The sequence below is a fragment of the Myotis brandtii genome, unplaced genomic scaffold (genome assembly GCF_000412655.1).
Source record: "Myotis brandtii unplaced genomic scaffold, ASM41265v1 scaffold1445, whole genome shotgun sequence".
NCBI classification, from domain to species: domain Eukaryota; kingdom Metazoa; phylum Chordata; class Mammalia; order Chiroptera; family Vespertilionidae; genus Myotis; species Myotis brandtii.
In genome coordinates this window covers 7,429-20,870 of record NW_005355184.1, presented here as the reverse complement: position 1 = coordinate 20,870, position 13,442 = coordinate 7,429, and the positions used below count along the sequence as shown (strand labels likewise).

The following is a 13,442-nucleotide window of genomic DNA, read 5'->3' as shown; positions in this document are numbered from 1 at the left end:
ACACACACACACACACACACACACACCTCCAAAATGCCAAGTTCTTATCTCATAAACCGTTGAAATGTAAAACTGTTCTCAGCACTTTGGTGTACTTTCAGGTTACCTATATATTTTTCTTTACTAATATTTTTATTTTATACACTTGGGATCATAATTGCTGATTTTTTGTTTTCTTTCCTCAATTACTTTATTTCATAGCAATTTTACGTTCACAGCAAAATTGAACATGAAATACAAAAATTTCTGTGTACACCCTGCCCTCACCAGCACAGCCTCTTGCATTGTTAACATTTCCCAACAGAGTGGTACATCTGTTACAACTGATGAGCCTACATTGACACATCATTATTACCCAGAGTCTATGGTTTACATGAGGGTTCATTCTTTTTTAAAAATATATATATTTTATTGATTTTTTACAGAGAGGAAGGGAGAGGGATAGAGAGTTAGAAACATCGATGAGAGAGAAGCATCGATCAGCTGCCTCCTGCACACCCCCTACTGGGGATGTACTCACAACCAAGGTACATGCCCTTGACCGGAATCTGAACCTGGGACCCTTCAGTCCCCAGGTCGACGCTCTATCCACTGAGCCAAACCGGCTAGGGTGAGGGTTCATTCTTGGTGTTGTACATTAGATGGGTTTGGGCAAAGGTATAATGACATGTGTGCACCATTATGGTTTCATACAGAATTGCTTTATGGCCCTAAAAATGCTCCGTGCTGTGTTACCTACGTTGTCATGATGCTCTGGTTCTGATTCCCTGCATGTGTTAATTTTAGTGTACATTTTTAATTATTCTCTTACTTCTACCCAGGTAGCTTTTGTCTCTTGAATCTTTCCTCCCAAATCATCTTGAATCATCTCCTCCCGAAATCAGGCATGCATAAAAATATGTTGCATGTAACATTTCTTGACTAAAAGTTTATGGGCCATAAGGAAGGGAGATATCTTTTATTAGAGAGTAAAAGCCTAAAGCCATTTATTATAACTTTTTGCTCTAGGAGTTCTCTTAGCAACCCCTTCACCAATAACACGTCACTGACTACTATACACTATGTGTTTTCTCAGCCTAACCCAATCTCAACTTCTCTCATTCTAGAGAGGAAAATAAATCCTCCAATTAATGATTGAAAAGAAATTCATCCAGAGCTTCAAGTTTGAATCTCCTAAATCATTAAAGGATTCAAAAAACAAGAGTGCCTTTCATATAATGTGATCCATTGTTTTTAATAAATGAATTATGCTTTTAACTAGCAAAATTTTTATTTTTAACTAGAGGCCTTGTGCACCAAATTTGTGCACAGGGAGAGGGGCCCCTTCAGCCCAGCCTGCATCCTCTCCAATCTGGGACCCCTTGGGGGATGTTTGACTGCCAGTTTAAACCCAATCCCACAGGGTATGGTCATCCCTGTGGGATTGGGCCTAAACTGGCAGTCAGACATCTCTCTCGCAATCCTGGACCACTGGCTCCTAATCGCTAACCTGCCTGCCTGCCTGGTTGCCACTAACTGCCCTCCCCAGCCCTGCTGGCCTGATTGCCCCTCATTGCCCTGTGTGCTGGCCTGATCACCCCTAACTGCCCCCCGATGCCAGCCAGGTTGCCCCCAACTGTCCTCTCCTTGCTGACCTGGTCTCTCCTAACTGTCCCCCCTGCCAGCCTGGTCACCCCCAACTGTAACCCCTCACTGGCCTGGATGCCCCTAACTGCCCCCCCCCCGGCCTTGTTGCACCCAACTACTCCCCTGCTGGCCTTGTCATTCCTCATGGCCCCTCCACTGGCCTGGTTGCCCCACGCAGCCTGCTGTTCAGTCGTTTGGTCGTCCCTCACTAACCCCCCTACTGGCCTGGTCACCCCTAACTGACACCCCTACTGGCCTGGTCACCCTCAACTCCCCTCCCCACCTCTCGCCAGCCTAGTTGCCCCTCACTGCCCCTGCTGCCAGTCTAATTGCCCCTAACTGCCCTCCCTGCCAGCCTGGTCACCCCCAACTGCACCCCCCTACCTATCTGGTTGCCCCTGTCTGCGCCCCCTTCAGGCCTGGTCCCCCCAAACTGCTCCCCCTACCAGCCTTGTCACCACTCATGGCCCCCCCGCTGGCCTGGTCACCCTACGCAGCCTGCTTGTTCAGCTGATTGGTCATCCCTCACTAATCCCCCTGCCGGCCTTGACACCCCAACGCAGCCTGTTCGGTCATCCCTTTGGTTGTTTTGGATGTGACGGTCTCTTAGGCTTTTATATATATAGATTACAGTTGATAGTCACTATTGTTTTATATTAGTTTCAGGTGTATAGCACCGTGGTTAGGCATCTATGTAAAAAATCATGAAACACTTCATGGATTTGTGTGTCGTGCTTGTGCAGGGACCATGCTAATCTCTGTGTTGTTCGGATTTTGGTTTATGTGCTGCTGAAGGGAGCACTAGCAAGGTATTTGTACACTATCTTAAGGCCCTGCCTGCATATCAAGGTTATTCAAATTCTGTCAATACCTCTGCAAAGTAAGTATTATTCCCACATTGTGGTTGAGAAAAATATGACTCAGAATGTTAGATACTTAACCCTAGTGTCACACAGTTCAAAATACTAGCTATAAGGTACTGGATTTGGATTTAGGTTTCTTTGAACCAAACTTTGCTGCATCAATTGTTCTGTTAGTATCTGTCTCTCCCAGGTTAAGCTCCCAGAGGCAGATGGCACGGACAGGGACAGCCTCATACCTCCTGGGGCTGTTCCACAAGCCATCCAAGGTACAATGTGTGGAGCAGTCATGTGGAGCTGAATGACTGAGGCAATGCAGGGAACACAGTTGTAAAGGGCGTGATGGCTCCACATCGGGTCACGCACAGGCTCAGGAGTGAAGTGTTGGACGCACCGGGAGCACCAGAGTGTCCCTCTGTGGGTCCATCCCCCTGCCAGGGTTTCCACTGGGAGACAGCGAATCCAGAGCAGGCCAGCACCCACTGCTGCATGATCTCATCCCTGTGGACCGGGTGCTTTCTCCCCCACAAGCTCCCCTTCCTTAGCCAGGAGCGGAGGGCGGGGCGGGGGTAGCAAGCTGTTCTGCTGCTCCCAGTTGCACAGGGACACAGGATCCGGTGATGCTGATGGGGCTCACCTGCCTGGACACTCCCTGCAGCCACATTCACCCCGTGTCCCTCACATGCCAGGGCGGCACAGGACAATCCACAGGTTAGCCAACAGGACTCATCCAGGAGGCGAGGCAAGCTGCACTTCCACCCCTTTCCCACTGGTTACTAACCCTAAGTAAGGACAAAGCATTATGGTCTCATTCTAATGCCCTCCTGATTGACTTCCATTTCTTCTGCCTAGAGCATTCTTATCTCCTCAAAGGTAAAGAGAAGAGAGAAAGTTTCTAATATCATCATTAACTTTACAAATTTAAAGTTTTGAGAAAAAATTTTGACTTTTTGATACTTTTGAAATTCAAATTTCCTTTCCCTTAACTTTCCTGTCATAACTTTTGAAAGCTATATTATAGTAAGTATGGACTTCCTTCTTGGTTTTGTATTTCTGATGAACAAAACTGCACCAAGGGTAGAGGGTATAAATCAGTGATGGCGAACCTATGACATGCATGTCAGAGGTGACACTCGAACTCATTTTTTTTGGTTGATTTTTCTTTGTTAAATGGCATTTAAATATATAATATAAATATCAAAAATATAAGTCTTTATTTTACTATGGTTGCAAATATCAAAAAATTTCTATATGTGACATGGCACCAGAGTTAAGTTAGGGTTTTTCAAAATGCTGACAAGCCGAGCTCAAAAGGTTCGCCATCACTGGTATATATGATCTTCACTGATGCCTGAATTGGGGATGGGGGAGAGGCAGTGGCCAAGGGTGGGAACCAAATGAACAGAGAAATCTTAATCTCATCTAATATATCCAGCTATATTTGGTTGCTCTTTTGTTACTGGACATGAAATATGATCTGTAAAATGAAAGGGGCCTGAAGCATGAGGGTTTGCCATTCTTAGCCATGGTCCTATTCAGCCCTGAGATGAAACAAAGGAAAAAATTCAATAAAAGACCTCATAAAGGGAATTTATTGTTTCCATGGAGATATCAGATCAGGGCCACAAGGGATTAGGAATATCCCAGGGATCTCCATAGTAGGTAACGGCCGAGAAAAGAAAAAAATGTCAGGAGTGAGGGGGAGAATTCCAAGGGTTTATGAACTCTGCGAGGACACAGCACCTTAAGTCCCAGAGAAGAGATGACAGGAGGGGCATTGGAGGAGAGAAGGACTGTGATGGACTTGGCCAGCGAATAGTGCCAGGTCACCCAGCACGTCCACTCTTCTGCTCTTAGGATTGGCAACGCACCTGCAGTAACAGGATAGACATGAGATTCATAGGTCTCAGGGCCTCCTGTGCTATCTTCATGCTGTTTCCCAATTTTACTAGCACTTTTCAACCACAGTTGTGTCCATGATCTCTTCCCACTCTCCTTTCTCCTGTCCTGTGTCTCCCGGTCCCAGCTCTAACACATGGGAATCCTTACCTTTCCTTCTGGAATGTGACTCACAAGGGCCCTTGGTGTCTGGAGGCACCACCTGGACGCAGGCCCTGGATAATGAAGACGGTGCCCGTGACGATGCCCACGAGGCCCACGGCCAGCCCCAGGGCACAGACCACTGTCTCCGTCAGCTCTGACATGGGGGCTGGAATCTCGGGCTCTGTGGGAGTGAGGTGATGGAGGTCAGAATGGGGAAGGTTGGCTCACAGCATGTGTACAAGATGGGGTGGGAGGGGTGGTGTTGGTTCTACAAAGACTTGGCTCCAGGTTGAGGGAGAATAATGAAGTCTATCATTAGAAATCCTTGAAGTGTAGAAAACAGGCTTTGGGCCATGAGATTTAGGAGCTAAAGGAGCTAAAAGGCAGAGTGTCTGACTTGACAGAGAAAAGAAGGCACCAAAAGGCGTGGGGCTCATACCCACCCCAGTGCTTCAGGAGTGGCTGGTCCAGCCCCCAGTGCTCCACCTTGCAGTCATAGACGTCGTCAGCAGAAGGGAGGAAGGTGAGGTAACTGATCTTGAGGAAGGAATGATCCCTCTTGGGCAGGAAGCTGGTTTCAGAAACACCCTGCGTGACTGAGTGCCCGTTGCTCAGCCACGAGATGTTGATCACAGGAGGGAAGATGTTGTCCACGGCACAGATGAGGGTGTTGGGCTGGCCCAGCTCCACGGGAGCCTTGGGAAACACAGTCACCTCAGGAACCTCTGCGGTGAGGAAACAGCACTGGGTTTAGAATCGTGGGCAGCTCTTCCCTGAGGGTCCCTGTATCCTGGAGGGGCCTCCCACCAATGTTTCCCCATCGGAGAGAGGAGATGCTCTTGTTCCCTCTGCTTGTGAGCCGCTGTACTTTGCCCGCCCATCATCCCCACGCCCTTCCCTCTGTGGGCCCCTTGTTAGGATGGACGTCTACGGGGACCGTCCTTGAAGGGGTCGAGGATTGCAGTGTGGAAGCAAGAATCTGTATTTCATGGAAATATGTGATTTGTAAGAAGGGAGAGGATGAGGGTTCAGCAAATTCCATGAGAAGATCTGTGACTCCCTGGAAAGGAGACCATTTTATAGAGTGAAGGGAATCTATTCGAAAGAAGAAGGGAGTGAGGCCTGGTGAAGGGTAGAGTCAGTAAAGAGAAAGGATGGTGGGCACATACCATTGATAGCAGCGGTAGAGTTGGAGCGTTTAATCAGGATGCCCAGGTTGTGGTTCATAGTAGCCATGTTTCTCAGTCCACCCTGTGGGTCAAAACCTCCAAATTCACTTAACCCAGGCAGCCGCCAGACAGTCTCCCTCTTCTTTTGGTCCACATAGAATATCTCCTCTCCATCAAATTCAAAAGTGTACTGGCCTGAGGGACCATAAGACTGGGAGAAGCATGGGCCATAGTTCCCAACGTGGTCAGCTGATGAGTGAGGTGGGAGCAGGGAGGTGTAAAACACAGGAGAGAAAGGATCTCATTAAACAAACCGACAAGAGACAGACGTGCAAACATGGGATGCACCTTTGGCACAGCCTGCAGACTGTCCCCAGTGCCTGCTCCCTCCCCTGGCTGTCTTGTTAGAATCCAGCTGCCTCTCCACTCCCACATTCGCTCCTGTCACAGGAACAGAATTCCACAGGTCTGTTCACTGCTGTTCTCTGCCTGCCTAGCTCAGCGCCTGGCACCTCATGGGTTAATGATAAATACTGAAATGGGCAGAACAAGGAATTAATGAATGAACATGACCTTAGCTTTCTTTCCCAGAGATTCAGTTTACCTCACTCTGCTTCATAAGTTTTCTCTCTCAATTTCTTCTTCGGTTAGTAACACACTCATTGTGGGTCCTCTCCCCTCAGGACTGGCTCAGAACAGAACATGTTCTATGCAAGGATTCCTTCCTCCTTTTATTTTTTTTTAACCAAGGAAAAGCACACCCGATATCATTTTTAAAGAATTGCCTCTATTTTAGGGACTAAGAAAGAGCAGGATAAGGGCAGTGACAATATCACAAAACACATAAAAGGTAAATAATGCTTCTAAGGTCTTTGCTTTTTTCAGTTTTTGTTGTTCTGTTAATCTTCACCTGATATTTTTCCATTGATTTTTTTTTTTTTTGAGAGAGAGAGTTGGCTGGAGGGAGGGGAGAGAAAGAAAGAGAGAAACCTCTCAGATCAATTGGTTGCCTCTGCCAGGCAGCTCTGGGGATTGGACCTGCAACCCAGGTACCTGCCCTTGACTAGGAATCAAACCTATGACCTTTCCATGGGCATGCCAGCACTCTAACCACTGTGCCACCAGCCAGGGCTAAGGTCTCTGCTTCTGGAACAGGGTGGTCCTTAGGGGAGAGCACTTGGTTTCCCCTGAAATGAAACTGGAAACTCCATTAGATTTGGATTTCTGCCATTTCCCACCCTCTGCTTTTCTTGAAGGACGTTACTAAGCCTCTCCTTTTTCTGACTCAACACTTACCTTGTGAAGGACTCAGGGAAAACTCCGGCCCTTCCCTCGCATGGACAGTGGACTTGGTGTGACGCCAAAGCAGAAGGCAGCCAGCGCAGCTGACTCCCAGGTGGGCCTGACTGGACAACTTGTCTGAGCCTTTTACCGTTTCCTCTTCCCCCACTTCCTATTTCCTGAGTACCAACAAGGTTTCAGACATTGTGAGGAGCGAGCATGGTCTCTGCCAGGGAGGAGCTTAATGAATAGGGGAGTCCGGGCAGTAAGGAGCCAATAGGTGTAGTGTGCTGAGTCCTCCACAAATACCTCACCTGCCACTCAAACCAGACGTCACCCTTTCATGCTCCTTGGTCTTTACAAGGGTCTGTTTTCCTCCCTCAAATTATCTTCCAGGATTTCCTGGACACCTCCAGTTCATTCTTGAAGTGTCTGCTTAGTTACCAACTTCTTAGCTAAGTCCCCTCATTAAGCATAGTTTTGACCACATTATGATCTCCAGCCCCTCCATGAAAATGTCCTGTTTGCAAGTTTATCTATTCCTCATCCCATCAAAGCCTCCTTGTCCTTGTAACAAATCCTCTTGACTCAATTACAAACATGAATACATGTGATTATCCTTTTCATCTGCATGTGTCCTGGCTGCACGCTGCTGCTGAGGGACCTCACTGTGCCAGCTGGAACTACTCACTCTCAGTTTCGGCCTCGCTGGGCCCACTGTCCTGAGCAGCAGTAGCCCTGCTCTGGGCACTGTATTGTCTTATCGTTGATCTGAGCTCCCTCTAGGGGCAGAGGGCACATCTCTTCATCTGAGTCCCCAGCACTGACTTCTGTGCTCAAACTGTGTAGCAAATGTCAGCGCTATTCTCCAGGATCACAGAGATTTAGGGGAAGACACGAAGGTAGCAGAATCCTTTGAAAGTTAGACTCAGCAGTGACTGGGCTGCATTATGACTCATGAGCCCTAAGCACTGTTGTTAGGTGGACCTTTATTTTTCCATAAAAATATTAAAAAATCATATCTTATGACCATATTGGTACAAAGGCAAATATAATCCAGGCTAAATTAAAATAGTTTCTTCTACCCTAAAAGTTCATTCATTCTTCTAATTTTAAAAGAAAGGAAAACATTATCATGGGGCCCTACAGGCATTGCAGGCCCTTGAACCTGTGCCCACTGTGGGGGATACATCGAGCCAGACCTATTGAGAAAAGGGAACTTGGATGTGCTCTGGAGAAGCAGGCAAAACTTTCCTACCAAACCAAGAAAGCCTGGGAACAGCCATGGTTAATAATGTCGCTGAAGATCAGGGTAACCTCCAGTCACTTCCCCTTGAACTACAGTGCTTGGTTTTTCTACTTTGCTTTTACAAACCCACTCTTCATGCCAATAAAACAACAGAAAAAGAGCCAAGAATGGATCCTGGAAAGAAAGGAGGGTAAAGGAATGACGAAGAGAAGGTAGAAAGGTGAGCAACAGAGGTGGTGGGGCCCAGGGGACCAAACCCTGATTGGTCGCCCAATCTTCTTCTTGCAGAGCTTCCTTACATGAGATAAAGGACTGGCTGTATGAGGTTAATATAATTTAATCCACCAAGTTTTTACCATAAATTTCCCAATTTTAAAATAAAAATATTCCCTGCTTTGTTAAAGAAAAATTATAAAGCTATACTTGTAATAGTAGTAAATTCAAAATATCATTAACATTTATTAGTCTTCCTTACTTGGGAAGCATATCTAATGCCTACTTCACTTAATTTTTTTGTAAGGTGACGCATAAGAGGTAACTGAGATTAAGTGAAAACCATGTGATAAAATGACTTGTCTGAAGGCCTTCACTGGGCTGCTTACCCACTTCCCACCCGTGCCAGTGCTTAGCTTGGAAATGTATGTGAATCTGAGACAAAGCAAAGAACCCTTATTTATATCTACATAGAACACATAAAAGGTAAACTACAATAAAAATATATAAAAAGCTCCAAAAATTATTCAGAAAAATTTGGGAACAATAGTTCATTAATTTTAGTAACAGAATATCCACTTGTGAAAACATCCCTAATCTTTGAGGCAATCACACATGAATGCCATAGAGCTTCAGGGTATATATGGCCATGGTACAGTGTGCAACAGCTCAGGTAACAAATAGAGTTGATGGGGACTCTGGTTTCCCATAGGAGAAAGGATCATAATTTTTGGATCTGCATAATATTGAGGATGCCTTTGAGGAATTGCTACTGTCTCTATGCAAATCTCTATCTTTTTTACCCTCCAATTCTGTTTCCCAGTCCAGTCCCACGTGGCTCAGTGGTGCACTCACCCACAATGTCTTCACCTCCACAGCGACTCAGCACGGTGGTCAGGGCGAGGGCCCCCCAAATCAGGGCTCTGTTTAGGGCCATCCTCATTTCAAGTTGGTCTCAGCAGTTGCTGCTCTGAGTTGTAGAGCAATGGGAGGACCAAGCTGAGGAAGAAATCTAAAAACACCCAAACCAAACCCTGCAGGTCAGGTTCTGGCCAATCAGAAACACCCCCTGTGATGACACCTCAGTTGCCGGCTGAAGAGTTTGTACCAGGAGGCCTGGCAGGGACTGGAAATCCCCGGGTTCTGAGGTTCTGATGCAGCCTCCACTCCAACTGGACCTGAGGGAATTCTCCATGAAAGAAGGTGTCGGAACCAAGGCAGAGCCCTGCAGGAGCTCTGGTGCTCTGAGTTGTTCTGAGTGGCTGTGAGTCCATGTATTCTTTTAAATTCTCCTATCCGACTACACCAGGACTGGGTCTTCTCAAACTCTGCTCAAGTGAAAGTTAGACTCAGCGGTGACTAGGCTGTATTATGACTCCTGAGCCCTGAGCACTGTTGTTAGGTGGGCCTTTATTTTTCCATAAAAATATTAAAAAATCATATTTTATGACCATATTGGTACAAAGACACCTTTTCATGCTCCTTGGTCTTTACTAACTATTGGTAACTTAGTTCTTCCTTTATCCTCTGCTCACTAGTAACAGGTGTTGGGCCCGAGCCCCTCTGCCTGGGGCTGGACCTCCTAGAACGCCAGGTCTAGGAGAAGCCATGAGAGGTTGTGGGTGTATAAGAATGAGTCTGTATTGCTGAAGCCAGTGGCTATATAGCTATCAGACAAGACAATCCTCACAGCAAAGTCCATACAGGCAGGCCGCCGGACACCAGCTGGTGAATGCATATCTTTCCCACAAAGCAGCATCAGTCTCTGTACCCACAGCTATTATCTTAGCAGCTACATGCTGCCTCCTAGACTTGCAGCCTCACATTGTAGCAGTGCCTGAGCTCCGGCTCAGCAGCTTCTCCTGTCTCTCCTGCCCCGTTGCTCTCTCTAGCAGACTTCTTCATACACGCCATCGGAGCCGCTCCCTCTCCATTCTCTAGTAGACTTCTCACTCCATCCTCAGCTGACTCCAGCTTACTCAGCCAACTAGCTGGTCATTAACCTACTTTTATAACATTTAGACAAAGAAGGCTCTGTGCCAACAGTGACATCAATTATTTTGGCTACTGAAGGGCACTGTGTACCGTGGGTCCTTGCACCTGCTCATGGTATCTTGGCCTGATTAGGATTTCCAGGCTCAGAGTCCCTGGACATTCTGATTAGGCTCATGCCCAGAGAAGCCTTTGGTCATTGGTCTGGTGTATTGATGGCAAGGCCTCTGTGCTCCCACTGGCCTTGAATATCTGGGGACCTGGCATGGTTCCCACAGGAGGGAAGGTATTAAATCAGAATCTCCTCTCCTGTGTGTGTGCCTGCTGGTTCTCACAAACCTAAATAACCAAAACATGAACATTGTCTGAGCCACAAAAATGACCAAGCTCACCTCTCTCCCAGGTAACGTGAATGACTGCTGCTCCTTTTTATTATTTTTTTAAGAGAGAGAGAGAGAGAGAGAGAGAGAGAGAGAGAGAGAAACATCGATTTGTTGTTCCACATATTTATGCATTCATTGATTGCTTCTTGTATATGACCAGAAACTGAACCCGAAACCTTGGCATATCCACCCAAGGCTACCCAGCCAGAGCTGATGGCTGAGTTTCTACCAATTGTAGTTTTAGCTTCAGTATTGCCTTCCTTCCTTCCAGGTAAAATGTATTAAGATGCCCAATTATAGAACTACCTATCCTGCACCCACTTCCTAACAGAATCCCATTAAGGACAAAGTCTCTATTTCTCAAATCCTTCCCAAGATCACCTACAAGCCCAAACCCTGAGGTTAAGGATCAGCTTTATGTGTCAGCTAGGTTATATGCCCCAGGTAGTCAATCAAAGGTTGATATTTTATACATATGACTAAAGCCCACAATCCGTTGACTTTGAATGACAGAGGTCATGCTGGATAATGACTGAGCTGGATCCATCAGCTAAGGGTTTTATATATATAGCTTTTTTAAGGTGGTTTTCTTGGGAGGGGTGTCAATTACAAAGTTGTTAAGTTTTACTTATCTATTTTTATATTTTATTGATTTTTAGAGAAAGAAGAAGGGAGAGTAATAGTGAGATAGAAATATTGATGAGAGAAACATCAGGGATAGCCTGCCTCCTGAATGCTCCCTACTGGGGATCAAGCCTGCAACCTGGGCATGTGCCCTCACCAGGAATTGAACTGGCGACCTCTTGGTTCCTGGGTTGTTGCTCAACCGTTGAGCTACATCACCTGGGCTATACATATATTTTCAACTCTGTACACTTATAATAGAGAAAATATCTTTTTTACAAATGCTCATGAAAACTGACTATATATTATGTCATATTTATGAAAACTGACTATATATTATGTCACAAAGAAAGCCAGGATGAATTTCATACAGTAGAAATAGCACACTGTATTCTGTGTATACATAGTAGAAATTAGAAATTAATAAACAAACAAAAAAGACTAAGGGTCCTGTTGCTTAGAAATGTAAGAGCCTCTGAAAAATAACTCTTGGTTCAAAGGCAAATACAAATTAGAAATTTTTATTTCTGCGGAAAATTATAATAAAAACATGACATACACGGTGGAATTTAAAGCAGTGCTTAGTCTAAAATTAATGATATTCCTACAGCATAAAGCAATAATCAAACTTCCAACTCAAAGGCTACAAAATGAATAACACTGTGAGCTGAAAGAGAGTAAAAAAGTAATATGAAGCAGACGCCATCTCACCCCCACTCCAAGTTTCCTCAGCCTGGCCTCTGAGTCTCCTCGAATCTCTCCTTCAGGAGATCCCGGGCTAATGAAGGGTAACATACCCATCCCTTGCCAGGGGCTCTGGTATTATTTTGAGCTCCTTTAAACCTTCTCTTGGATCTGGAATGTAGAGAACTGCTTCTCTTACATCCAGCCCCTTAGCCCCAGGAAGAGTTTCACAAAAACAGAATTCCAGAGACGCTCCTTCACTTACTAGAAAACTGTCTCCTCTTGCGCTTTGTGAATTATGACTTTTAAGCATCATAAAATGTCCATCTAATCATGCTTAATATGTTCTGTTCTGAATGCTGTGACAATACCCCTAATTTATTTTTACTTGACTGGTATATTTATACACTAGAGGCCCAGTGCACAGATTTGTGCACCAGTGGGGTCCCTCGGCCTGACCTGCAGGGATCAGGCCGAAACTGGCTCTCTGACATCCCCTGAGGGGTCCTGGATTGCAAAAGGGCACAGGCCAGGCCGAGGAACCCCACCAGTACACAACTGGGGCCAGGAAGGGACTGCGGGAGGGTTCCAGGGTGTGTCTGACCCATCTTGCCCAGTCCTGATTGGCCAGACCCAGCAGCAAGCTAACCTACTGGTTGGAGTGTCTGCCCCCTGGTGGTGAGTGTGCATTGTAGTGACTGGTCGAACGAATGGTCAGACACTTAGCATATTAGGCTTTTGTTATATAGGAATATGTTATTTTTACAAATCTACTTTATTGAGATACACATCATCTAGAGGAAAAGATACATATTTTAAGTGCACAGTTCAATATTATCTGACAAATATAAACACCTGTGTAAACACCTTCCTGATCAAGATTTAGAATTTCCAGCACCCTGGAAACTTACCTCTGCTCCTTTGAGCTCAATCTCCTCCTAACCCCATTGCAAAAAACCTATGATATGATTCATTTTGCCGAAAATTAGTTTTATTTGATTACAAATAATATGTACCTACCTATCTGACTTAAAAATATTTTAAAATTGATATATAATTGACATATAACATATTAGTTTCAGGTATACAATATAATGATTTGATATTTGTATATACTATGAAATAATCACCACAATAAGTCTAGTTAACATCCATCACCTCACATAGTAACATTTTTCCTGTGATGAGCACTTTTAAGATCTACTTTCTTAGTAACTTTCAAATACACAGTCCAGTATTAACAATAGTCACCATGCTGTCCATCACATCTCCGTGACTTATTTTATTCCTGCATGTGGTGTATGTTCCTGACAATTAT

General features: G+C 45.4%; 1 protein-coding gene across 2 annotated transcripts; it reads right to left on the bottom strand.

Moving 5' to 3' along the window:
• Positions 1 to 4,055: 4,055 nt before the first annotated feature.
• On the bottom strand, positions 4,056 to 9,434 carry LOC102255852 (SLA class II histocompatibility antigen, DQ haplotype D alpha chain). Of its 2 annotated transcripts, none has more exons than XM_005861179.2 (5): positions 9,297 to 9,434; positions 5,699 to 5,947; positions 4,973 to 5,254; positions 4,536 to 4,710; positions 4,056 to 4,357 (listed from the first exon to the last, which is right to left on the bottom strand). In XM_005861179.2, exons 1-4 carry the CDS (start codon positions 9,382 to 9,384, stop codon positions 4,556 to 4,558), a joined length of 774 nt encoding a protein of 257 aa, XP_005861241.1. In that variant the 5' UTR covers positions 9,385 to 9,434; the 3' UTR covers positions 4,056 to 4,357; positions 4,536 to 4,555. The 2 variants fall into 2 exon arrangements, with proteins under 2 accessions (XP_005861241.1, XP_014391031.1); XM_014535545.1 differs by having other exon boundaries at positions 4,056 to 4,359; positions 4,539 to 4,710.
• Between the last annotated feature and the right edge of the window lie 4,008 nt (positions 9,435 to 13,442).